Source organism: Telopea speciosissima, chromosome 2 (assembly GCF_018873765.1).
Source record: "Telopea speciosissima isolate NSW1024214 ecotype Mountain lineage chromosome 2, Tspe_v1, whole genome shotgun sequence".
In the NCBI taxonomy this organism is placed as follows: Eukaryota; Viridiplantae; Streptophyta; class Magnoliopsida; order Proteales; family Proteaceae; genus Telopea; species Telopea speciosissima.
Window position 1 is genome coordinate 8,790,837 of NC_057917.1, and position 26,424 is coordinate 8,817,260.

The window sequence follows — 26,424 nt, forward strand, 5'->3', positions numbered from 1 at the left end:
TCTCTACTTGGCAGATCGAGGGTTTGTGTAGTTTCTGAGAACCTCTCTTAAGAGCTTTGGAAGCATCATTTTATTCACTGAAGCTCTATTACTCCTGTTGAAAATGGCGATTGCAGCACAAACTCCTGATATCTTGGGAGAACGACAGTACGGTCAGGATGTTCGCACCCAAAACGGTACGCTTGTTCTTTATTTCTTCATTTTAAGTTTCTCCCTTTTTGTTAAATCTAATGAGGATTCGGTATTGGCAGTGGTGGCCTGTCAAGCTGTGTCAAACATTGTGAAATCGTCTCTCGGACCCGTTGGGTTGGACAAGGTAACTGCGCTGTTTCCCGGATGAACTTTGTTTATTATATTGAAATCTCTCGTTGTTTTTGCTGTTATTCAATAATTTTTGTATTTGGGACTGCATATTTTTTTGGATTGGACAGTCAATGTAGCATCGTTTAAGGTTTTCTTGTTATTCCACTTATCTTGTTTTGTCCTAATCGGCTTTCTGGAATGCAAGTGAGTGGCTGGATTTGGATTTTCAAATCTGTATGTCGTATCAACACTTACAAACAGAACCTTATTTTCAAGTTGTATACTGTACTGGGTGCGCTTTGGCTACTCACATTTATATGATTACCATGGAGATGGATACACAATCTCTCTTCCATATAGTTTGTGCTTGGGATAGGAATTCCAGATACCAGATAAGTGAGGTAGCACAAATGTTTGGTGATGAGAGTGGTCTGGTTATGTTTTATAATGTGCTTTCCGATGGCATGGGTGATGCCCAATGAAAGTAAGAGATGTTTATAACATGGCCTGTATGTTGCTTTTGGTGAAGGAGGTCATCCTCTTTGGAGAATAATTCCTTTTGCTTCATTTTGGGGTATCGATGAGCGTCAAAATTGTAAAAATTAACCTCTGAACGATAAAATGGACTGAATAATTTTTTGGGGCTTGCAGGGTAGGTGGAGGGAGCTGGGGGAGGGGGAAGCCTAATCCATGATATGCAATTTAATTGTGTTATCTTACACACTTATGTATACTTCGTACCCCAGTACAGTTTTGATATTCATTCTAGTGAAATTTATTACTGTTATCTTAACGCAACACAAAAATGATAAAAGAAAAAGGAAGTGAAACAATAGGAAGCTGGTTTGCAAGTTGGGTTTCTTATTTTGATAAATAAAATGAATTTTAATGTAAGTGTTGGGGGAACCTATCCAATATCGAAGAGGAGACACATGGCTCTACTATATAAGGCCTCCCTATACAGAAAAGTTAGGCCTGATGCCTGAACTGTTTGAATTTTCAAATTTACAAAAAGAAGCATTAAGAATTATTTACTGCTAGCTTTAGCTGCCACTCAATGAACTGCAAAGTATAACTGTCAATTCGAAGGCCCTGTTGTTCACGGAATTAACGCTGTTAATTTACCCTTTTAATTTGAAACCTGCAATTTCAAGGACAAGGGAATCTTTTCCCTTCCCTTTGCATGACCTAAGGCAGGCAGAACAAGATAGGCACCTCATCCTACGCTTCAGTGGAGATTGCCTATGCCCCTGCAGGTTGGAATTTCTTCATAGAACCTTTAAAAAAAGGAGTTTTTAATACTAGATGGACAAAATGGATTAATGGTTGACATTTGGTTTTCTTATATTTCAGTCATCATTTCTATTTCTTTCAGAAGGGCTTTCTAATCTTGAACTTGAAGGGCTTTGAAGATAGAATCTTGTACCTTTTGGTAAATGAGCCCAGATTCATTTAGGAGCTATTTTGTGCGAGTGTGGGCAACTAGAGAAGTTGGGAGGAAAGAAATTGGACAAATTTGTAGATGGTTGATGTCCCCTTGATATTGTTGAGGAGATCAAAGAGCTTATCAGGATGATAATGCATTAGACAACCATTTTATCATGTTACATGATGGGGGCACAAAAATATGTGTAAGGGTTAGTATGGATGCCCTGATGAATGAGGGACTTTGTTGGTGAAATCTTTGGCCTCTGTTTTGGATCAGTTGTCCTTGGTTTCTTCCCATTGTTCATTATATGAAGTTCAACTTCAACATTCTTTCTTGTGTCTCTACTGTACCTTGGAATTGTTCCCTGTTGGCTTTGGGAACACTAGTAAAGTTAAAGTGCTGGGTCTTATAACTCTTCTCTGGGCTTAAGACTTGTAAGAAGGTTTGGTTCTCCACTTTGAAGATTGCTGAAATATTGATATGGGTATCATATTATGTTAACATGGGTAATGCCTTAAGAGGAATTGCATTGATGCTAGAGAATGGGAATCTTTGTCAAGTCCTATCTTTAATCATTAGGTGGACATTGATTGCTATCTGCTGCACAGTTGATGTTGTAGGATCACCAGTATTTCTTTTGGCAATGAGGGTGGTGGTACCCATTCTATTTTGTGCCTTGCTGGCATTGAGGACTTTAATGGAGGTGAACCCTAGCCCGTTAAGGGGCTCTGACTCTTTCTGAATCTCGGTTGCTTTCGGCTTAAGATTGCGGAAGGTTGACTCTCTGTTGGCATTATTGCCTTAAAGGGATGATTGTAAAGACTTTTTCTTGCACATAAAAGAGTGTGCATTGTTGTGAAGTTTTAATGTTTTAGTTTATTTTAAAAAACAAAGAGTTTTTAACATATTGATGAGGTATTATGATGATTACAGGTCTAAGTTTGGAGTGAGTTTGATTATAAAGATATATAGGTCCTATTTTCCTTCTGTCACTGTAGTAGCTGCTTTGAACATGCTGTCTTAATCCTAATATTACGTAGGCACCAATACCAGGTCGTCAACAACATAGCATTGAATATAACTGAATGAATCCAGTGCAAGTCCTGTTTATCTCAAATGTTCTTCTTCATGGTTTGCCAAAGCCAAACCATTTCTTCTGTTGCAATGGTTAAAGGCGAATACATGCAATAGTTTCCCATTACTTGCTACATCCTGTTCTAACAAAGTATTTTTTTTATCTTATCCGTTTCTTTATTTATTATCTTTCCCCTTGGATGTCATTTCATTGCATCTCTATTACTTGTTCATTCTTTATTACGTCCTTTGACAGTTCTGTTGTTGATTAACTCTCAGATGCTTGTTGATGATATTGGTGATGTAACAATTACCAATGATGGTGCTACAATACTGAAGATGTTAGAAGTTGAGCATCCAGCTGCCAAGGTGGATACATCGAATCATTATTCTGCTCCTTGTATATTATTTATTTGTCCACATTCCACCTCTCTCTCCCCCCTTACACACTTAAATTGTATTCAAATTCTACTAACAAATGGGTAAAATATCTCTCCTCTTTCCTGAGAATCCTTTTTAAAAAAATCAAATCGGTGAAAACTCTGTGTATGTGTGTGTGTGTCTCTTTTACTTACTACCACTTACATTTAGCATTTTTCTTGTGGAAGTAGGTACTTGTGGAGTTGGCTGAGCTTCAAGATCGAGAAGTTGGAGATGGAACAACCTCAGTGGTCATTGTAGCTGCAGAGCTACTCAAGGTAATTCTAATTGAAGTTTATCATATGCATGTTTCACTATTTCAGATGGTCTCTAGAGCATCTTTCTTAGGATGATAAATTAATATTGATTCTCTAAACTTGAATCTTGCAGAGAGCAAACGATTTAGTGAGAAACAAGATCCATCCAACATCTATAATTAGTGGATATAGAGTGAGTTTTTAATTCTTTGAGCAGATTCCAGTTTAGGAGTTTGCATAGTTATATGAAAATTTATTTTATATGTTTCTCTAGTTATATTGACGCTGGAATTTGTTTTTGTTTTTGACAGCTTGCTATGAGGGAAGCATGCAAATACGTTGATGAGAAACTTGCAATAAAGGTATGGCTTCCCTTATCAACTTTGGAAAATTATATGTGTTGTAGTCTTTTTGGATTCATACACTCTGGACATGTATAACATGTTGGGCCTCTGCTCATTGTCTTATTTGTGATCTCTATCCTTGTGAGAAGTGTAACATTGGGCCTAATAGTATAAACTTCAGTTATTAAGATGCATTGTGACACAGCCAAATTTAGTGAAGGCAGAACCAACCATTCAATAGTTCCATGTAGGTTGATATAAAACTTGGCCAACTCTGATTATCGTAAATTTTCAATCATGGATGATTCATCATTCATTAGGTTGATTTTGACCTAAATCCCTAGGAAGGGACCCAATTAATGAATGTTCAAGGCCACCTGTATATGTGCATGTACCAAGTTGATTCATTGGACTCCTATGTAGGTAGGTATTTTAAGCAGATCTCTCACACACCCCCTTCTTGGTTGTTATTACAAGTCTTTTCTTATTAGTTGGCTTCATACATATAATATGCATATCCAGGTTGAAAAGCTTGGAAAAGATGCCCTCATAAATTGTGCCAAGACTAGCATGTCCTCTAAGCTGATAGCTAGGGACAGCGACTTCTTTGGAAATTTGGTAAGCAAATTTGTTAATTGAACTTTATGAATTTTCTTTCATCTTATTTTGATTACTTTTGGTTGTTAGATTATGCTGTATTTGGGATTGATTAATGCTGTGAATCCTACTTTATTTATTGAGTCTTTCTAGGGTAATTTATTGTTGCAGTGAACTACTTTTAATTTCCATCTAATGGTAGGGTCATGAGCAGATAGGAGTTCTCCAAGGATGTTTCCTTTTTCAAGATCACAATATAAGAAATTTTCTATTCTTCGTTGTTGGTTATTTGTTTTTTATTTGGGGAGAAATTGCACACTTTTTTGATTTTCTTGTCACCAGGATTCGAGTAATTGGAATTGGCAATGGAGTCAGTTGCCACCAATTCCGATCCGAATAGGCGAGATCAGCCAATTATCCTCCACCGATCCACTTTATTGGATCCCTTGGGTATTGGCTCTTTTATTTAATAAAAAATAAATAAATCTGCTTGGTTCCTCCATCTCTCCTCTGTCCTCTGCTCTCCCTCCTCAATTCTCTCCGTTTTTGCATCCTCTATTCTCTCTGGCTCTCCATTCCCCATCTCTCCTCCACCCTTGCTTTGAGATCCCTGCCACCACTTGACATCACCTTCTTCCTCCTCCTCTGGTGAATTTCAGAACTGCTATTGTAGCAGAGAGCTTCAGCAAGAAAATAAAAAGAGAGAGATAGTGAACCGAGGGCACCTGTAGGAGTAGGAGCACCTAAGGAGCAAGAAATGGAAGGCCTTATGGGCCATGTTGACAAGGAAGGGATCCACAAGAACCGTTTCCTCACAGTTGCCTTCTCCTCTGAGGCTGGAACTGGGGGTAGTTCTCAAAACTAGCCTGGTTTCATCATTTAACTCTTGAAAGCCTTTTCTTCTTGTGAACCTTACCTTACAATGTACTCCATTTGCAAACTTTCCTGATTGTGACAATACTTCCGCATCTTATGACCCCTAAGCCATTGTCCGGAAACCCACTTAAAATTCTAATTTCTTCCTCCAGAATTATCTGGCCTATGCAAAGTCTTAGGATTTTGTTCTATGGCCCTCCTTAATGTATCTTGATTGTGGTGAAACCTTGATGTCCTCATATGAAAATTCGATAGGAAATAAAAAATCTAGTTTTTTTGTTTTCACATCTCCTAGTTATGCTGATTTTGTCTCGTACAAGCTCTCTAGCATTTCTCCACTGGCGAACCCAATTCCATCCACTGCCTCAGCATCTTCTCCCTCCTCTCTCTCTCCCTCCCCTTCTCCCCATCCTCTCTAAGTTCTCTCTCTTCCCTTCTCCCTCCCTCTCTGGCTCCCTGATGCGGTGGCACTCGAATGGTCGGACCAGCATGACCAGGTTTGGAAACCAAAGCCCAGCTGGAACCAGCTTAACCCGGGTTTTTGGTCTAATAAAGGCTGGTAGTAGTTATTTACTTCTTTAGGTTATTCCCTTTTATTATTTCATTTATGTTGATAGAGTCGTAGGAGATAGACTAGTTAGTTTGAATTCTATTTTAATTTTAGAGCTGAAATAGTAATCTTTGTTTTATTTCTTCTCTTTATATACTTGTAATCAATGGCAGATATTGGATTTTGGAATAGAAAGTTTATTGAGTTTGCTTACCGTGATTGTGGCTGTGAGTCTTCTCCTCTCTCATTTTCACCCTCATGGTTATCTTCCCGTGTCCCTCTTTTCTTTTATGTTATTTCTCCCTACTGTTGTTTTCCCCTGTTCCAGTGGTACCTTAAAAAAGAAAAAAAGGGCATGCCCAGTGCACGAGGCTCCCGCCAATGTGGGGTCTCGAGAGGGTCATAATGTATGCAACCTTACTCTTGCTTCCCAGTGAGGCTGTTTCTTCACTTGAACCCGGGGCCACAAGGTCGCAATGGAGCAACCTTACCGTTGCCCTGAGGTCCCAAAATCGGATTCGATCAATCCCTCCCCTCTTCTGTTTTCCCTCATCTTTTGGGAGCATGGTTTTAACTTTCGGTCGCAGTTTCGACTGAGACAACTCGGTTTCGACCTTGTCCGAGATGAACCAAGGGTCAAATTGGTTTGCACCAGATTTTGACCTTGTTTCGATAGGTTTTGACCAAGAGCTGGGAGATTTGAGTGTTTCGACACTGCCTTGGGGGATTTTGCCAAAAACTTGCAGTTTTGGCCAAACCACTTGATTTCTTCCTACTTTTTGGCATTCTTCTTCTCATTCAACCCTTCTACAGCTTGGATTTGCGTGATTGAAGCTTGAAGGTAATGGGGTTTTCTCCCCAAATCTAATTTTTACATAGACATAGTGCTGGGCACAAAATATGTCGTGGGATACGTATGTGCTGCATTCGGAGGAGCATCACGCATCACCAACATCTCCAATGGTACACAGATCGTGGATTAGACCCTCCAAGACACTATGTATTGAGTGGTGAGAGTTATATAATTGTATTTCCCTAACCTATGTATGTTTACATTTCCAGTAGCTAAATTATATGTAGTCAGTTTTATAATAGGGCTAGTGTACAACAGTATTCAACGTACACTAGCAAAGTTGGGTCCAATCCACAAGTACCATTTTGGGGCCTTTTTTTTGGTGAAACTAATTCATAGAATAGGTGTTAAATGGTAAAAATAGGCAACACAAAAAAAAGGGGTCAAAAACCTTTTTTTGGCATTCAAAACCTAGGTTTCGATTGGCCCAGATTTGTCCCAGGTTTCGGTCGAAACCCGAGATATCTCAGTTTTGGCCAGGGCCGAAACTGGCCTTGAAACTGAAACCTCAATCCTTGTTTGGGTGATCTAACCTACCCCAGGCGACACCAATCCCAGGGTTTCACTCTCAAAATCCTTTTCTATTGATAGATACTTGCCAGCACTCATACCTGAACCTGCAACTCTCATTGGCTTCGAATTCAGAGATGTTCCAGTCTTTTGGATGCTGGATCTATCCGATATTGGGGTGAGGAACAAAGGAACTCTTAGGCATTAACTGGCTGAGAGCTATAGAGCCATCTAAGGCTATTCTCGAAATCCCTAGTCGATCTTTCCCCTCATCGTTGATGCTGGTTCGAGTTCTGGAGGTTGAAGACAACCTCTCGGTTGTTCTTCAATCCTTTCTTATATTTGGTTTGCCAATATTACCACTCCCTTTTGGCCATCCGTTTAGTCCTTTATTTTATTTTTATTCCAAGCTAGCCCTCCCTCTTTAATCTATAATTCTCTTTCTTCATTGTTTTCCTAAGTTACCTTAAAAGGTCATCCCCTTTGAAAACTTTGGATTTTTTACAGAATGGCCACTGCCTTCCTTGTATGTGGATTTTAATTGTTTGAGAGGGCCCATAAGCGATCCGAATTGGGTTTTCGGAACCCCGGATCCCATCACTCTTCCTTCCACTTCCTCTCTCTTGGTTCTTCTGGAACTTTTGTTATACATTTGTTTTAAAAGAAACCCTTAGAAGTGATGTGTTAATCAATGCATCTTCCGGATCGGATCAGTTGATCCAAAATAGGCTGTTCTGAAGCGGTTGGGATCAGTATTGGGGCCGATAGATTCCGATCCGGATCTGTCGATTCTGCCGTCCTGATCCCAATCCTAATCTGTTGATTCCGTGGATCCGATCCCAATCCAAATCATCCGATTCCAATTCCTTGATCCCTACTTATCATTTTAATTAAGTTATATTGATGCACTATTTTATACGACTATGTAGTTTGATGGTTGATGGCTCATGACTTTCTTGATTGTTAGTTTTCCTATAATGCCATGCTTGTGGTAGGGAATGTTTGTTTTTGGATTTAAATTGCGTTACTTTGATTCTCTATTTAAATAGCGTTGATTCATTGTCCTGGATTCTTTGAGCTGAAGTTGGCCAAATGAGCAGGAAATTTGATGTGCTCATATTGCTTACTACATTCCTCCATCCCAACTTCCATGAGAGGTAGGAAACAAAAGAAAGAAAAACAACAATCGAATGTCAAATATATGATGAAATAGCTGCCCGTTTGTATTTTCTAGGTGGCATCTGATACAAAGTGCAGTTGTTTGCATAGTGTTTTTTAAAGCCACAATAGATAAATGTATCTATTGAACAGTGTGACGCATATCAAATATTAAATAATCTAATTTGTATTTTAGCTCTTATTAAGAATTCAGGCATTATCTATGCAATACATGTTATGCCTGAACAGACATTGAATTTGAGATGATATTGAGTTTGTGGGATTAATTTGTGTTTGACATCATGATACATGTTTGTTTCTTTTTTTAATTATCCTTGTTATTTTAAGCATTGTGGTATTTTGGTTGATGGTAGGCCATGAAATTTAGGAAATGATTAGAATATTAAAATTGTTGCAAAACTGAACTTAGAACTTGGTTGACTACCATTGGTTTGAAATGAGGAAAAAAAATTGTTGGTTGGGGCTGATGCACACGTTTGAGATGATGAGAATCTAACTAAATATCAATGTTTATGCCGTATTAGCAAGGGCAATAAATAACATAGCTCACCAACTCACTTTAGGTGGTCAATGGTAGATGGACATGGACCTTTAATCAGTGTAAAACTCGTATCTCTATCGATCATAAATCTTATTTAGCCAAAGTAACAATTACTGGTATTTTGGGCCAAAGTTAAAGGTTCTGGTTATATTCTAAGTAAATTCCAAAGCTTTTGTTAGAAGAAATCAGAAAATAATTTTATGACTCTTTGTCGTATCTATTGAAACGGGGAATTTGATACCGTGCTTTTTCTTCACTATCATTACTATCAAGTATGAACGAGTGGATGGAATCTCCTGTTTTTTTTTGTAAAATTGTCTTTTTAGGACCTAATTATGATTTCTATTTTTTTCCCCTTTACTCAGTTGAAGACTCCTAAGTTTCCTCCAATATGGAGTTAAATGTGTAAACATTAATGTAATCTTTGACCTTAAGAAAATTATTGTTCTTTTCTGCAACTATAAAAGATTTCTGATATTTTACTGATTAATTTACCTAATGATTCTAAGCCTAAAATAATTGGAGCTACTTGCCTTATTTCGGGAATATATAGACATTTATTTGGGATTCTTTGTAAAGATGCTTAAATGGGTTAAATTGCTCACTAAGTTAAGCAGTGTGTCTCTTTTCTTTGGCTTCCTCCCCACTCCTCTCTTTGAAGCTATAAGTATATTGCCATAGTTATTTGGTCCTTGTGTTTTTTTCTTTGTTTCTTCTCCAGGTTGTAGATGCGGTTCTAGCTATTAAGACAACCAATGCTCGGGGTGAGATAAAATATCCGATCAAGGTTAGTTGTTTTATCTTATTCAATTTCATTCTTGATGAAGGTGCTTTTGAAGAGTAACTATAATTGTTTAACAGTTGGTTTTTTTTGTAAAAGAATATTTTGTTCTCATTGTCCCATAATTTTAGAATTATTTTGATCAGGGTTAGAATCTACATAAGTATATCATGGATCATGAAATGAAAATCTTGCATGGGGTGGCTTCTGATGCAGGATATTCAATGCCTAGCTGCCTACAAAAAATATGATGATGTTCATCAATAATAGGTTCCAAATTTGGGTTCCTCAAAATTGCTACTAGAAGCCTGCTTCGTTACTGGAGGGTAACGCTGGACAGGCATAACGTTTTTTTTTGCTAGGTTTTGGGAGAAAGACTGGCTGATTATAGGAGTAGAAGAAACTAAGAAAAGAAGAAATTAGGCATCATTTTAAGGTTTCGAACAGTAATGTCTGAGAAGATGGGGGAGGAGGAGAAGAGGAAGAAGAAAGTTGTATAAGAGAATCTGATGCTATCAGTTCCGATATAAATAATAAATCTGATAGATAGTTACCTTACCAGATACATCACCAACAGCAAGTAATGTTGCTTAACAGCATAGTTGTCATGGTGACAAGGCGATCCGAGGTGGTGGTAGAGAGGGAAAAAACCAAGGTGACACCAACAAGACGCCTAGGTGACCAAAGTGCCCTTTCAGTAAAGGGCGCCTGGACGCCTAGGCAAGGCCTTGCTTTACAGCGTAGTTGGCACGCTGACAAGGCGGTCTGAGGAGGTGGTAGAGGGGAAAAACCAAGGCGACAACAACAAGGTGCCTAAGCGACCAAAGCGCCCTACGAGCAAAGGGTGCCTGGACGCCTAGGCAATGCCTTGACAACTTTGCTTAACAGAAAACCAATGAAGATTAAGAGATAGGAATCGTTATATGATGACAATAACATCAGAATACCAGTAAAGGGAGCAAATGCTAATTACAGCCAGGGGAAACAAGTCCTCTCTTTAGCTAGGAGATCTTTGTTGGGGTTGGAAACACAAGATTTTCAACATTCTCTATGGGATGTGAGAAACGCACTAAAGCGGTATGTGCAAGATCAACAAAAGAACACAAAAAGAAAAGCAAACACATACACAAGAGAAGAGGCAAGAGATTTACATGGTTCGGCAAAACCGCGTGTGTCCACGGAGTGTGATCCAACTTTCACTATGAATCAAGAGAAGAGAAAAATAGTACAACCCTTACGATTTGACACCCAAACTCAAGCCCCATGTACACCATTCTCTTATCTCCCATTCACTCTACATGCCCTCACCTTGGCTCCTTGTTTAGTCCTTGTACACATGTTGCACCAACAATGTACCACTTGGGCTCTCACTTGGATCAACACTACTCTTTTTGTAGACACATCTCTCCTTTTATAAGACTCTTTTTCCACCTTGTAGTTTTCTCTCTCCTTAGAGAAAACCCACTAACTCTCTCTCTCTCCTTTACCTTGCTTAATGTCTTCAACCACCTATCCACTTCTACTCTCTTGGAAGACCTAGACTTGTTGAAGACTCCACTCTTCCACTTACTTGGAAGACTCAACCTTGTGAAGACTCCACCTTCTTGAAGAATTCTCCTCCTTGAAGACCACCACCTCCTTGTAAAGCTCCACTACTTGAAAGGCTCCACTTCTTCCACTCTCTTGGAAGACTCAACATTGAAAGCATCCACCCATTCTCTCTTTTTTTTTTTTTTTTTTCTCATGGTAGAGAAAATCCACTACACACATCCCCAAGTGACCCGCTCATATGGCACTTGCACACATGGACTTGGACCCAAATGGTCTAACACCAACAAATTCTCTACCTTCTCCATTAGCCCATCTAGACCATTGAACCGAACCTTCAACCGGTCTAGATAAAAGCCACCAAACCCAACAATCTTGACCATAGGTAAGAAATGGGAAGATCACAGTCAGCCCTAAAAAGAAAAACCACTGGCTTCTGAACTGAAAATTTCAAACTAAAACTCTGATTGCATTCCATACATTTTACTCTATTTAAAGAGTTCAAATACTCAAAATAAGATAGAAACAAAATAGGAACGGACTCTGTGCAGCTACTGTCTATAACTAAAATCTTTTTTTTTTTTTAATTATGAAGTAAAAAAATAATAATAATAAGAAAAGAAGCCCAAAAACTTTACAAGACTTTATGAAGGTGGCCCTACTGTTGAATTGTAAGACTCCTAACATGTGAGATTCCATATCTAACTTGACTCAACTTAGTAATAAATTTTTTTTTTGGGTAAAAACTTAGTAATAGGTCCTGGACACTTCTATGAAAGGAACAAAATTAAATATCACCACCGCTGATATTCAGCATTCTGTACCGTCACATATTAAAGTGCTCCTAATGAACCAAAGCACAATCAGTTGTGATATTTTTTTGATTGATCAGATGCTCCTGCATCAAAGGGTTGAAGGAAATGTATGTTGTCTATGTAAGGCTGATGTGAGATCAGTGCTGGTCTTTCTTTTACGTGTGCTAGTCCCAGTTTTCCTACTTAGAAAATTAATTTGCTAAAATCCTGTACAACCTGGTGGAAAGCAAAGTGCCCACTTTTCTTGCTTTTATACATGTATGTATATTAAATATGGTTCTTCTTTCATGTTTCAGGGCATCAATATTTTGAAAGCACATGGTAAAAGTGCAAAAGATAGCTACTTGCTGAATGGATATGCTCTAAATACAGGCCGTGCTGCCCAAGGAATGCCCCTTAGAGTTGCCCCTGCAAGGATTGCCTGCCTAGATTTTAATCTTCAGAAAACGAAAATGCAAATGGGTGTTCAAGTCCTTGTCAGTGATCCCAGGGAGCTTGAAAAAATTCGTCAAAGGTAATTGGATAAACTTTGGACCTTTTGAAATAGTGTATGGCATTGTAAAAGTAAAAGATGAATTTGGAGTGGGTATAGATTACACTTAAATCTCGGAGTGTTTGTGGAAGGAGTTTACACTTACACATCTGGGAGTATCTTGGATGTGGATTGGGGAGATTTGGGTAGGACAGAGCTGCTAAGGTTTGATTGAATTGTTACAATTAAGGAGCTTATACATATCAATTAATATACACCTTTTCCTTCTTAAAATACCTGGTTGGATGCGTATGTGTATGATCTGGTTCCAAATGTGGACCTGACCCTAACCTGGTGACAAACATGGTCCATGACTTGGGCTGCAACTCAGTATTGAAATATGATATGTTGGATGTGACAATTTGTTGTTGGATTTAAGTTAGCTCAGGCTATGATTGTCTCTTTGACCTCTGATCAAGTTTTCCAAGCCTTGAAATAATCACAGCTTCTAGCATAATATGAATAGCATTGCATGTTACAGAATACCAACACGAGCTGATCATGAACACCATGCAACTGTCCCTGGCGTCACAATGATTTCTCCCCCTTTTGTATCATGGCCATAAATGTTTTGCTAGGTTGTTCGCAGTGCAGCACTAACAATATTTCTACATTTGCAGAGAGGCTGACATGACTAAAGAGCGTATTGAAAAGCTTCTGAAAGCAGGAGCCAATGTTGTTCTCACATCAAAAGGGATCGATGACATGGCACTTAAGGTAACCATGTTGTGATTTAGTTCTTTTTTTATGTGTTTGAGCTTCGGTGTGTGCATTATCCAGCGTACACTGCGGTGAGGGTGCTATAATATGAACTTCCTATTCACTGGAGTATTGACATGGTCGACTATAATGCTGTATATTTGGCTATTTTGTGGATGTATCTTGGTTGTTTTGTTGTGTATAGAGTGTTTTTGTATTCTACGTACTGAATTTTATCTTGTGTCATTTCTAGTACTTCTCCCATTTTATGGCACAGATGTCTAGATCATACATCATGTATCTTACCCTTTTAAGAAGGGAATGCTGTTGATGTATACATTGATGCTGCCCTTCCCTAACAGTTCGAGCTTTTAGGTGAAATGGTAGCAATGGTATCAGAGCAGGGAGCATTGACTCCTGGGAAGTGCATCGGAAGAGTTTTCTTGACATTTCTGGACCACGTGAGCTCCACGTGCAAGGACCATGGGATCTTGGCCTGCACGTGCAGGGGAGTGTTGATGTATACATTGACGCTGCCCTTCCCTAACAGTCAAGCTTTTCGGTGAAATGGTAGCGAACAAAAGCAACTGTGTGCCAAGGATCAAATTCCTTTCCAGTCCCTATTATGCAGACACTTAATGGACCCATGGGGTGGCCGTGTCGACATGACAACGGCATGGGTATGAGTTTTTTGGTATGTAGCTGGCATGCACTTGTAGTTGGACACCAAGACATAGCTATGATGAAGAAGAAGAAGATTTACCCATTCTTTTTTGGTCACATTTTCCTGTTTAGTTACACATTACAATCCCCACCCCAGCCCCTTTTTTGAAACATGAACACTCTTTCTGACACATTTTAGCTGAGTCCTGTTGCTCTACCTTTTTTACATATACATGTCCTATATACTAATTTGGTAGTCAGGTGGATCCAACCACCTTGACCCATACTTGTCATCCCTGTGTAACAGAGATCCCAGTCTATGTAGTGGCAACATTTGTTTTTGCAATCTAATAAGCTGTCTCATAAGTAAATATCTTGTCTATTCCTGGTATGAATTTCTCGGTTGGACATTTGATATCTCGCATGATCCTGATGAAAATTGTTTTTTCAATTTGTATTTCAGTACTTTGTAGAGGCTGGGGCTATTGCTGTAAGGCGTATCCGCAAAGAGGATTTGCGCCATGTTGCTAAGGCTACTGGTGCCACAATGGTATGTTTCATTATACTTCTGAACCTATCCTGCAAATGACAAATGTAAATAATGCTTGTGAATTGATTCTCTGACTGCCTGCTAAAAGATAAGTTGAGAGTTACTCTATTTTGCAGCATGGCCTGTAAGATGGAACTTTGGCATATTGTACTTTCCCAACTGTTTTTTCGGTAGTTCTGTGACAGAGAAATGGTCAACAAATTTGTGATGATTCTCTTGCTTGCTTTTATTTATTTCTTTCTATCTTTTTAATTTTTTAATTTTTTTTATATTTGGAATCAAGAAGATGTTGGCAAGTTTTTGGTGAAACCATAATTTGACACCAGACAAAACATCATTGTCTACTCCCATGGTACCTCGGGAGTAAGAAATTTGGTAGATGTAGCATATTTCAAAAAACTTCAACACTAACCCTCGCTCTCCCTGTGTATTTTATTTTGTGTTTTCTGCAAAGGGGTGGTTCACTGGACCTGTTGATGTCCTGTGGGACCCTAGTGACAATTGGCTCCCTAAATGACAGAGCGATGAGTTTTTGCTATTCTGCCCGTCTGGTCCTTTCGTCCTCCCCCTCGTCTCTCCTCCCCCATTTTTCTCACCTGCTAATCCTTTTTTATTCCCTTGGTTGACATACTAAAATTTTCAGAAATGAAAGCTAATAGAAAATTGAAACCAAATCAATCGGGTCTCACTGCAGAATGCTGTTTTTGTTATGGAACTCCGCGCTTTTAGAAGCTGCTAATTCAGTTGGAGAGGTGTTCATGACAGCCTGGATATCCATTCCCCCCCCCCTTCTAACCTGACATAGTTTTAGTTTTTGTGTAGCCATTACCATATCTGATCCCTCCACTCCCTTGGCCTGGAAATGTATGACAGGAAACCTTTCTAGGTTCCAAAGCTTATTGGTCTCACAGTGTTTACTAGTGGGGGAAAGGGGTGTTCTGTGCTATATAACTCACTTCGCTTTGGTTTTTAAATAATGGCAAAATAAAGTTCACTTAGAATTTGTGATGGAAAATGCCAGTAAAATATTAAATCCATCTCTTCCACGTGTTGGTCCAATGGTCTTTTATTTATTCTGGAAAAGTTATAGCATTATCTGTTCTTTGATTGGATTTTCATCTTCAATATGCACTGTAGGTTTCCACATTTGCTGATATGGAAGGAGAGGAAACATTTGATTCGTCACTTCTTGGGTATGCAGATGAAGTTGTGGAGGAGCGTATTTCAGATGATGATGTCATCTTGATAAAAGGGACCAAAACCACAAGCGCAGTATGTGTCTTTTTGTATTTAATAATGTTTTGAAATTACACTGATGAACAGGCAACCTGTATCCTGTCTGCTTGGAATTCAATTTGGCCTGGCCGATGCTCAGTCTAGTCTAGGAATATAATAAAAGCCCACTTTTGACGCCCATGCTTAGACATATGGGACATGCCCAATGTTTGTACTAGACATAAGAATAAAATGTATTTTCAAACTGAAAATGGTATTCACAGTTATTGGATTTAATTATATACTAGTGTTATATTTTAAGCTTTTTTTTAGCGATGGTTAAACTGATACTTTGGGCCTACCATTCCCATGACTGTGCCAGCAAACTTGATCACGCATTATTTTACTTGAATCAAAGACAATTTGAAATGTTTGATTCTTCTTGGCTTCCTTAATTAATTATGTACTTCTTTACAGGTCTCTTTGATCCTCAGAGGTGCAAATGACCATATGCTTGACGAGATGGAGCGAGCTTTGCATGATGCTTTGAGCATTGTAAAGAGGACCCTCGAGTCCAATGTGGTAAAAACCCTCACTTGTTGATCTTTCTTTTGCTGTTTGAACTTTTATAGACCCTCATTTTACTGATTATTATTCATTTCCTCTTGTTTTCTGGGTTTGAATTTAATCTTTAAAATATTCATAAGTGCATTTTCATGAAATCCATTTTCCGAGGTACAACTTCATATCCCGTGCAATATCAGTACATCTTGGTCAGGGTTTGTCATAATATTTCAATATTGGTCTCAGGATGCTTCTGATGCAGTCCCGGGGTTCAAGAACCCTGTTTGGGCTCTCTAGGGTCCAGAAAATAATAGAAAATCCAAATCAAAGATATAGGGGCAATGCTATAATTTTCTCGAATTCCAAAAGCAACCATGTGAACTGGAGTGGAGTTGCAACATAAAAGAAGCAATTACTTGGGGGAGGGGTATTTTGCAACAGTAATAAAAAGAAAATGAATCTTATAATTAACAAGAATCAGAAGGGTATTAAGGTCAATAGAAATATGGGTTAAAACTTAAAGATATATCAAAGAGGGGAAGGGGAAGAAACGAGGTCGTTTTCAACCTCAGGATATGGAACTGGTAGTAAGAGTTCACAATGCCTACGGGGGGGACCTCCAGTACATGTGATCCAGCAAGCCGGTGATGGAGGGACTTTGACTGCAACTGAAGAGCCTAAACTCAGGTAATAGTAAACCCTTCCTGCGGCTCTGCCTGTGTCAAACTCCGAAACTTCCTCTGGCGGGAGAACCAAGAAGATTGCTGCAGTATTTGATCTCATGGTGAGAGGGACAATAGGGTTTGGGAATCTCAATGAAATAAAGGTCTGAACAATGGTCGCTGGCAGGAGAGACAGAGATGAACTTGATGGCAGCAATCGATTAACAATAAGGGAGTTGTTAAGGTTTGAAAATCCAATGAACTTAGTCAAGTCAAACTTCCGTCGATGCAACTATAGGGCAAGGTGCTTAACAGATGAGCGAAGATAAGGGTTAAGAATAAGAAACCATGGAAGAAAGAAAGGAAACAGAGTGAGAAGGGATGTTGTACCTTAGAGGAGGGAGGAGAGAGAGAGTAGAGGGAAAAGAAGAACGCACAACCAGCCAACAGGCCACACAACCACCCACTGCAACTCCAGTAATCCTTCAACTTCATTATATTTTCCATCATATTACATAGTCAATATAAAAGAAAAAGCAAAACATATTAATGGAAACCAACTCAAAACAAGAAACTAACAAACTATGCAATATCTCAAATAAAGAAATTTTTGGATTTGTTGAAACTTGTTCAAATTAGATCTTTTCAATTTCTATATTAAAGATATGCTTACGAAGGTTTTACAACTTATTGATTGACACTAACCCTAGATCCTTGCCCCTGAGAAATAAATAAATACTTTCTGCTCGAGCTAACTACCAATTAACTCTTACATAAGCTGCCCATCCGGAATAAGATAAAATAAAATAAAAAATTGCATCCTATTTAAACTACCAGCCACCTTTGGACCAAAAATTCGGGTTAGGCCAGTTGCATCTCGGCTTGGATCTCCAAAGTGGGTTCCGGTCCAACCATGCTAACGCAACAGCATCAACTTCCTAGATTGAATTTTATCTATAAATTGAAGATATGAACTTTTCCATTTCCTGTGGAAAGTACCAAGAGTTTTCGCCTTGGTGCAAAAGGAAATTAGAACACAGTTCTCAAGAAAGTTGTATATCATTGTCGGGAGTGAATCCTTTTACTTCCTGTTTCTTTTTTCCCCCCTTGTGGCTATAAATTTGGGGCAATACAGGTGGTTGCTGGTGGCGGTGCAGTTGAGGCTGCTCTGTCTGTGTACTTGGAATATCTTGCAACAACTTTAGGTTCTCGAGAACAGTTGGCAATTGCAGAATTTGCGGAATCACTTCTGATTATACCAAAGGTCCTCTCTTGACTTTTTTTTTTTTTTGGTTTTGTTTCGGGCTATAATAAAGTAAAAGATAAATTCGCAGGTAAAATGTGTGACACTTTTGTTGGCTGCAGGTTCTTGCAGTAAATGCTGCAAAGGATGCTACTGAGTTGGTTGCAAAACTTAGGGCATACCACCATACTGCACAAACCAAGGCAGATAAGCAGCATTTATCAAGGTAGTCTTCTTGTCTGCTCAGTTTATTTCCTGTTTCATTATAGTTGACTCTGTTTAAGTTTAAACAGCTCGGTTAAGCTAGAGGGTGGATTTTGTACTACCAACGTCATCATAGTTGCCACAGTGTAGTGTGTGCGGCGTTCAATAATGCCACCATGCATGTGTGCCCAAATGTGGTTCATAGATTTGGATGGAACAATGGGAACTACACACATTATAGTGTGAAAATCACCACCTTCCATCCATAGGAGCTATCTCATGAAGTCGTACTATGTTTCCTTACTGTGGAAAGAATGGTAATAAGCTACTTAAAATTCTGAAGAGATGAGTTACCCAAGCTCGTGACGACAGTCCCAGTAATGGCTATCTTATAACCCAAAGCCGGGAACCAATAACCTACAAAGTTCTAGAACAGCAGGTCATCAGATTTGGCTCAAGTTCAGGTCAAAGGGTCTAGTTGGTACAAGGAATGATCTAGCAAAAGTAGGAGGTAATCTAACGGTCAGATTTAGGGAAATCAAAAGGTTGCCAAAATAGCAAGTTGCTGAAATTAGAAACTCACTTTTAGTGACTACAAGAAATAGCAAACTAAACCAAAGTGATATAGCAAGTAGGGTTCAAAATAGAAACAAAGGAGTGAATTAGTAACTAGATGAACAGAGTTGGCAAGTAGTCCAGCAAATAAAAACTAGCATAAAACTTGGAACCAATGGGCTGAACTGAAGGGTATATCAGCAGTAAAACCAGATCTGAAGCTGAGGACAAAACTGGTAATGGTTAGAGATTAGAATAGCAACTCGAGATAAAAACAGAAACTGGAAACTTGTACGCGCAGGAGGAGGATGGTTGGAAAGAAGGAATTTGAAGATAGGAGGAGGATATGAACTAGGCTTCCTACATACAATTTGACTAGCATCTCACCAGTCCGACTTGGCATCCCTTCAATGGCTTTCACTGCATCTCACAATAAAGTACTTCTGAAACTCTCAGAAATCAGCAAGTATACAACAACTTAGCCTTATCCCAACTAAATGGGGTTGGCTACATGGATCCTTGCTAATGTAGTCCTAGGTAGGAGTAATCCCACTAGGAACCAGGGTAATGGGGTCACACACAAAGGCTGTCCGATTGGGTTAGGGTTTAGTAATTTAGGGCAAAACTAGGGTTAGGGTTGGATATTGCGAAAGAGGTTTATAGGGTATTAATGGACAGGTCTAGAGGGCTATTATGGTATAAAAAAGTTAGGGTTTGGATGAGTTTTGAAATTCTGCAATTTTGGGCAGAATTGAATTTTAGGTCAAAATTAGGGTTAAAGTTAGGTTTAGGTTAGGGTTGTCTTTTATGGTAATGATAGGCAGGTGTAGGGAAGTCTAAAGGTATAGGTTTTATGATGTTTGAGTGAATGGAAGTAGGTTAGATGAGTTGGACAGCAAGATAAGGTTGTTTGAGAATTCCTAATGGAGGTAGGAGGAGGAGATTCTAGGGTTTAGGGTGGTGGGGGTCTGATGAAACTTGGATCGAGTGTCAATAACGATGTAAGGGATGTATGCTGAAAGTTTGGTTTGAAACTGATGGACAGATTGTGGAAGTTATGGAGGAATCCTAGTTAAGGTAGTAGGAGTGAGAAGAAGAAGGTTTAAACAAAGTTCAGATTCAAACTTACTGGATTTGAAGAGATCTTCAATGGCAGCAGCTTTGAAGATGAACAATGGGCCCTCCCGATCTTCACGATGCAAGGAGTCGATTGGAGATTCACCAATCCCTTCCACCTTATTAAACCCACAAGGATGCAACACTCTCAAGGAGCAATAGCAGCAACAAAGCCAGCAAGCATAAAGCTGAGTTTTTATTAATCAAATTCGTGTTCAATGCTGGCCTCCGTTACAAATTTATATAGAAGACTCAAAAATAGACTTAGACACTAAAAAGGAAAGGCCTAATCCTATCTCTAACCTATTAGCCTATTAGGTAACTTAAACTGACTAGGAAACTGAAATAGACTCAAAATAGAGTCCTAATCCAGCCCAACTAAACAATTAAAAGAAAAGCTAATAAAATCACTTAAATTGAACCGCTGGTTCAAACTAGCTTTGGACCGGTTCAATTTAAAACATTAAAGACATGAAAATAAACTAAGTATAGGGTTAATCCCGTATGTAACTATGTATCCATATTTTAGGCCCATTAAAGTGGCCTATTACATAGAAAACCCATAGGATCAAAGGCCCAACATGCATATTACCCAACCCTAGACTTATTCCTAATAAAAGAAGCCTAGTTTGGTGATAAATCTGCATCACTTGCTCTCCAATCAACGCTATTCGAAGTCATATATGATACGAGGCCTAAGCTATGCATGTCTTTCCTCACCACTTCTCTTAGGGTTATTGTAGGTTTGCCCCTTGCTCTTTTAGATCCTTCAATCTGAATCAAATCACTCCTCCGTACTGGAGCATCCCAAGGCCTCCGTTGAACATGACCATGCCATCTCAAACGACTTTCTCGTAGCTTATCATGTATCGGAGCTACTCCCAACTCAGCTCTAATATGGTCATTCCGTCATTCCTTTATCCTTCCTAGTTTTGCCAAACATCCGTCTCAACTTCCTCATCTTTGCTACACCTAGTTTATCTATGATGCTTCTTAACTGCCCAACATTCCGCACCATATATTTTATGACAGTCCTATAAAATTTTCTTTTAAGGTTTAAAGGAATACACTGATCATACAGCACTCCGAACGCACTTGTCCACTTCATCCATCCTATTTTAATTCTTTGAGCAACATCATCCTCTATATCCCTTCTTTATTTACGGTTGAGCCTAGATACCTAAAATAACCACCTTGTGAAATCTCCTTATCATCAATATTCATCACCTCATTAACTGTCCTAGTGTAACTAAAGGTACACCATGTACTCCATCTTTGTTCTATTTATTTTAAAACCTTTTGATTCCTAGGTTGATCTTCATAACTCCAACTTGGCGTTAAACCCTACTTTTGTCTAATTCACCAAAACAATATCATCTGCAAAAAAAATACGCCAAGGAACCTCATCTTGTTTACTCATCCATGTAAAGTGCAAACAAGGTGGATATCAGTACCGACCCCCCCCCCCCCCAACACCCAACAGTTCTTACGCATATACATATCTTTAATTATGTCCATATATTTCCCTTCTCTTCTCTAGTATATGCTAGATTGCCTCTCTAGGGACTCTTTCATAGGCTTTTTCTAGGTCAATAAAGACCATATGGAGATCCTTCTTTCCTTCCCTATATTTTTCTATGAGCCTCCTAAGTAAGAAAATAGCTTCCATTGTGGATCTTCCTGGCATAAAACCAAATTCGTTCTCCAAAATAGTAGTTTCCTTTCTCAGGTGGTGATCCCCAGAGAAAGCATAAGTGGTGGAGGGCCAGTAAGGAGTGGGGAGAAATTTCAGAGGGGTCTAAGAGTTGCAGGGGAGGAGAGGAAATCACATAAGAAGAAGAGGGGAGGAGGGGGGGGGGGAGACTGGCTTCAAACCATAACTCAACTATTCCATATTCAATATGTTCTCACGTTGGTTACAATGCCAGTATTTAAAGGAAAAAACAAAGACAAAAAAACCAAAGAGGCAAAGACTCAACGACTCCTAGTTAGACTCTAAAACTGAAACTGAAATAACTTGCTATCTATCTCCTACGTATCGTATCCTATCCAAATTAAAAGATTACAAAATACTTTCCCAAATAAAATAAACTTCCTAAAATTTTACTAGACCCAAGACTCATTACCCATAGTTGTCAAGGAGTTGTCTAGGTGTCCATGTGTCTTGGTTGCCTAGGCGGGCAACTTGCTAGTGTCACCTTCCGTTTTTGGCCCCCTCCAATGCCAGGGGTTGCCTAGACGCCTTGACAACTATGTCCATTGCAATAGTAAACCCTAAAATACTAAGCCCATAACCCATTGAGCACTCAAAATTAAACATATTGGTCCATTCTTGGTCTAGTCCAATGGCCTGGTTTGCTGCTGGCTTTCTTGTTCTTCTGGATTGCGGCACATTTCTCATCTGTAATTTTACCATTGTTTTCTAATCCGAGGCTTTTCTCCCATAATATGGGAGTTGTTGAGAGAACATTTTAATCATCTTGAAAAATGTGACAGTGGCAGAGTGATTACACTTGTTCCTTGTCCTTTCTTTAGAATCACGGCAATCCTTGGGGGACCCAAGTTCGTTTGTTTTGTTTCTTTTTCTATTTCTTTTTTATGTAGAGATCCTTAAAAGAGAGGGAAGTCAAAGTACCTGTGCATTAATATATTTGTATCTATTATTTCCTGTGATAATACTTTTTAGAGAAAATTACTTGGACACCCCCTGTACTATGGCCTAATTGCTTAGTCTCCCCAACGTTTGAAACAATTACTTGAACCCCCCCTGCAGTTTACCATTTCTTTCAAGTAGCCCTGTCCGTTAGTCAGTCACCGTTACCATGGGTTAAATATTTTGTAAATACCTAAACTACCCTTAAGGTGTAGTGAAGTGACATATTTACCCCCTTCTTCTTCTTCCTCTTCCTCCTCCTGTAACCCCAACGCCCTACCCCTACAGAGGGTTTTTGGGATTCTAGAAAGAATTCTGCACCTACTGTCTCTGTTCTCTGCTGAATGGGAGCTTTGATTCTAGTTTCCCGGCGATATTTGCAGAGACACAGGTTAGGGTTTGGAAAAACGAATTCCGGATTTTCAGATTAAATCTAAAAGAAAAATTAGGTGTTTTTAGAGATCTCAGGAATCACAACACATTTTCGTTCTTCTACGAATTTATCTGTGAACACTAATTACTTGGAGGATGCTGTCACCTCTGTACTTCAAAGAGATGAGCCCTGAATGTTGATTAAATTTCTTCAAAATCTGTTTCCAACTTTGATAATAAGTGCTTGAGGTGTAGGCCATGGAGTAGCCCTGTTCTTCTCCAAAATCTTTTTCAGAGATTAAAGACATTTTTTTAGAGGTAAAACAGAGAACGAACAAAACCCAAACAAAACTTTTATCCGTTTAAAGTGCGGTAGTCTTTAGCTTTTGAGGCAATGAGAGAACGAAGATTAATGAAGAAACTTGTGATTCTGTGATCTCAAACGACTGCTTAGCGTTCTTTTAAATTCATTAACAGCAAAATTTCAGTTTTAGAGTTAAAAATCAAGTTTAGATTTCATGTCTCTGCACCAGTTCTTCTCCAAACTCTTTTTGAATGAAGTTTTTGGGTTTGATATGCTTTTGTTGCTTAACTGGATATCTCCTTCTGCGATTCTGAAACCCTTCTTCAGGTACTCTCTCCGTCTCTCCTCCATCCCTCTATTCAATCTTGTTAATATTTCCTTCCCTTAATTGATTTTCAGATTAAAAAATCTGAAAATCGATTAAGGGTTTTGGGTTATTTTGATTTGAAATTTGTGTAAGAAAAAAGAAATTTTCTGAAATCAATTAGGGTTTGGAATCAGTAGGGGGTAGGGGCGGTGGGGTTGCAGGAGGAAGGAGGAGGAGAAGGGGGGTAAATCTGTCAATTTCACTGTTGTCTATTGATTAGGTGATAAGGGTAAAATGGACATTTCTAATTAAACACTAACAGCAGACTAACACTGTCAGGTTTCAGGTAGTGTTAAGTAATTGTTTGAAACGTTGGTAATCGTAAGCAAAATGGCCATAATACAGGGGTGTCCAAGTAATTTTCTCTACTTTTTAATATAATTAAGAAAGATGTGAAACATGCTGCTTTAGTTTCACCTCAAGTAGGATATCCTATTCTGCTTTGGTCGCGTTTGTTCTGCTATAAATATTTTATGAAAAAACAATTATTATCTTATATTTTCCTGTCATTTGGCTTTTTTGGTTGGACATGACTTAATAAGCACATTTGAATATAATTGAGTGAGGGGAAAAAAATCCAATCATATGTTTTGGGGGTGGACTCCTCCATGGGTGTCAATAAGCACTTTTGATACGATCAGTTTTGGTTAAAAAAAATCCTGAATTTTGAAAATGGCTGTCTTTGTGTTTTGTATTGCAGCATGGGGTTAGACCTATCCAAGGGAACCATCCGCAACAACTTAGAAGCTGGGGTCATTGAGCCTGCAATGAGCAAAGTTAAGATTTTACAGGTAGAGACAAAAAGACGGTATATGAGATTGAAGTTGGTTCTCTTAGCAATATGTTTATTTCATGAAATTTCTATTTCAGTTTGCAACCGAAGCTGCTATTACAATTTTGCGAATAGATGACATGATCAAGCTTGTGAAAGACGAACGTGACAATGAAGAGTAGAGCTCCCAAGTCTCATTCCTAGACATGACCTAGGTGTAAGTTTTGCTCGGTATGTGGTGTTGTATTACCCATATTTCAAGTTGGGTGTGATAAGAGAGGGGTTCTTGTTAACACATTCCTGCTGTTAGAACTTAGAAAACACAAAGTTTTGGATTTAATAGTGGTGATTGACATTGATATAACTAGTGATTCAAGCATAAAATTTTTGGTACAAGTCAGCTCAATTGCCATCGTTTATGCCCGAGACTAAAAGTGAGGGTGCCAAGTAAAACCCATTGTTGAAGTCGTCCACAATAGCTGAAAACTCAAGAAGTTTTTCATCAAGTAGAGGCAAAGTGTTCAGAATGTAAAGGAAAAACTCTTGTAAACATTCATAAACACAGAAGTATTAACCCAGTCTGGTTGTTGAAAACATGAAGAAGAGCACCCAAACCCAGCAGTCCACAAGACAGATGGGTTCTGAGATAATCTCAATTAGACTCAAAATCCCATCTGTCCGATTGCATAACAGCAACTTTGGTCGCAACGAAGCTGAAGGTACCAGAGGGAAAAATCACAAAAAAGATGCAATTTTTTGAGATTCGAAAGGAGAGAATCGTGGTTTTTACCTCTATCAACAGAGGAATCCCAAGTCAAAACATGCAAGAGGTTGACTGAATCCAAATTCCTCTTCGTTGAATTGGGTTTAAAACCCTAATAAGAAGCGAAGAAATTCAAAAAATAGGAGGAATGAGTAGTGATTTTAGTTCTTTGAAGGGCTCATAACCCATTCATCTCTTCCTCCAACATGGATTGTAGTTCTGAGAAGGGTTCAATGAGGATATGGGAGAAATTATGAATCGTAGATCCCAAAACCTTTGAGTTTTCCGATCTCTTATGTTTTCACTGTTTCGTTCGCTTTCTCTTTCTTCTTCAAACGAAGAAGAAACTTCTTGTCCGAAAACCTTTTTAGCTTTTGAAAACTAGAGAAACCGATCTCAAACCCCGTTGTATCTATCTCTCTTTTTTTTTTTTTTCTCTCCCTCCTTCTCTCTTTGTTTTTTGGAAGAAAGCTGAACGAAAAAGAGGATGGAAGAAGAATCGAGACATGGGGAAGAAGATGGTGCTGTGACTGCTGTCCTTGGCACAGGAGTAATATTGGAATATCACATACATAAGGGCATTTTGGGTTTTATTGAATATATTAAGGGTGATGTCATCACTTAACGTTTTTTCACGGAATGAGTACAGTTGGTAGAATCTTTTGAATTCAGGAGAGGGAAGAGTTATTAGTCAATACCTAGGGGTGGTGTTTAGCATTCGGGCATAATCGAGGGGAGGGAGAGTAATTTACTCTTAAGCTTACCTATCCCAAACTCTTTCTTATTGTTCCAGAAAAAACAACCTTCCACTTCTTTTTATCCCTTGATAATTTAAAATTTGAATTACCTATGTCCCTGATCCCTCAAATACACCCACTTACATAATCAATAGAAGAATGTGAATTCCATAAAACCCCAATTTCAAACCCCTTTCCTATCAATGTCACGGTTGAACACTTATTTGTTAAAAAAAAAATAGGCATTCAAGTTATGAGAGAGAGAGAGAGAGAGAGAGAGGTTATCGATGATTGCAACTATTCTTCCCGAACCAACTTAGTGAAACCTGCAACTTTCTCCAAACCAATACCACGAATGGTGAGAAACATTCCCTCT

The 26,424-nt window shown here is 38.7% G+C and overlaps 1 protein-coding gene and 1 long non-coding RNA gene across 2 annotated transcripts; one reads left to right on the forward strand and one right to left on the reverse strand.

Moving 5' to 3' along the window:
• LOC122651386 (T-complex protein 1 subunit alpha) lies at positions 1-24,739 on the forward strand. Its single transcript, XM_043844762.1, has 17 exons — positions 1-176; positions 252-316; positions 3,086-3,175; positions 3,418-3,504; positions 3,617-3,676; positions 3,795-3,845; positions 4,350-4,445; positions 9,655-9,720; positions 12,374-12,591; positions 13,230-13,326; positions 14,435-14,521; positions 15,659-15,793; positions 16,214-16,318; positions 18,098-18,226; positions 18,328-18,431; positions 24,477-24,567; positions 24,647-24,739. The coding sequence occupies exons 1-17, from the start codon at positions 104-106 to the stop codon at positions 24,728-24,730; spliced, it is 1,638 nt and encodes a 545-aa protein (XP_043700697.1). The 5' UTR covers positions 1-103; the 3' UTR covers positions 24,731-24,739.
• On the reverse strand, positions 11,153-23,125 carry LOC122651388. Its single transcript, XR_006331444.1, has 3 exons — positions 23,059-23,125; positions 22,098-22,111; positions 11,153-11,163 (listed from the first exon to the last, which is right to left on the reverse strand). It is a non-coding gene; the product is annotated as an uncharacterized LOC122651388 (long non-coding RNA).
• Positions 24,740-26,424: the final 1,685 nt, after the last annotated feature.

Excerpts from the sequence above, each read along its gene's own strand:
- LOC122651386 (XM_043844762.1), top strand. The coding sequence starts at position 104 with ATGGCGATTGCAGCACAAACTCCTGATATCTTGGGAGAACGACAGTAC. Across the intron at positions 317-3,085 it reads GACCCGTTGGGTTGGACAAG|ATGCTTGTTGATGATATTGG; the intron begins GTAACTGCGCTG and ends ATTAACTCTCAG. Across the intron at positions 15,794-16,213 it reads GGACCAAAACCACAAGCGCA|GTCTCTTTGATCCTCAGAGG; the intron begins GTATGTGTCTTT and ends ACTTCTTTACAG.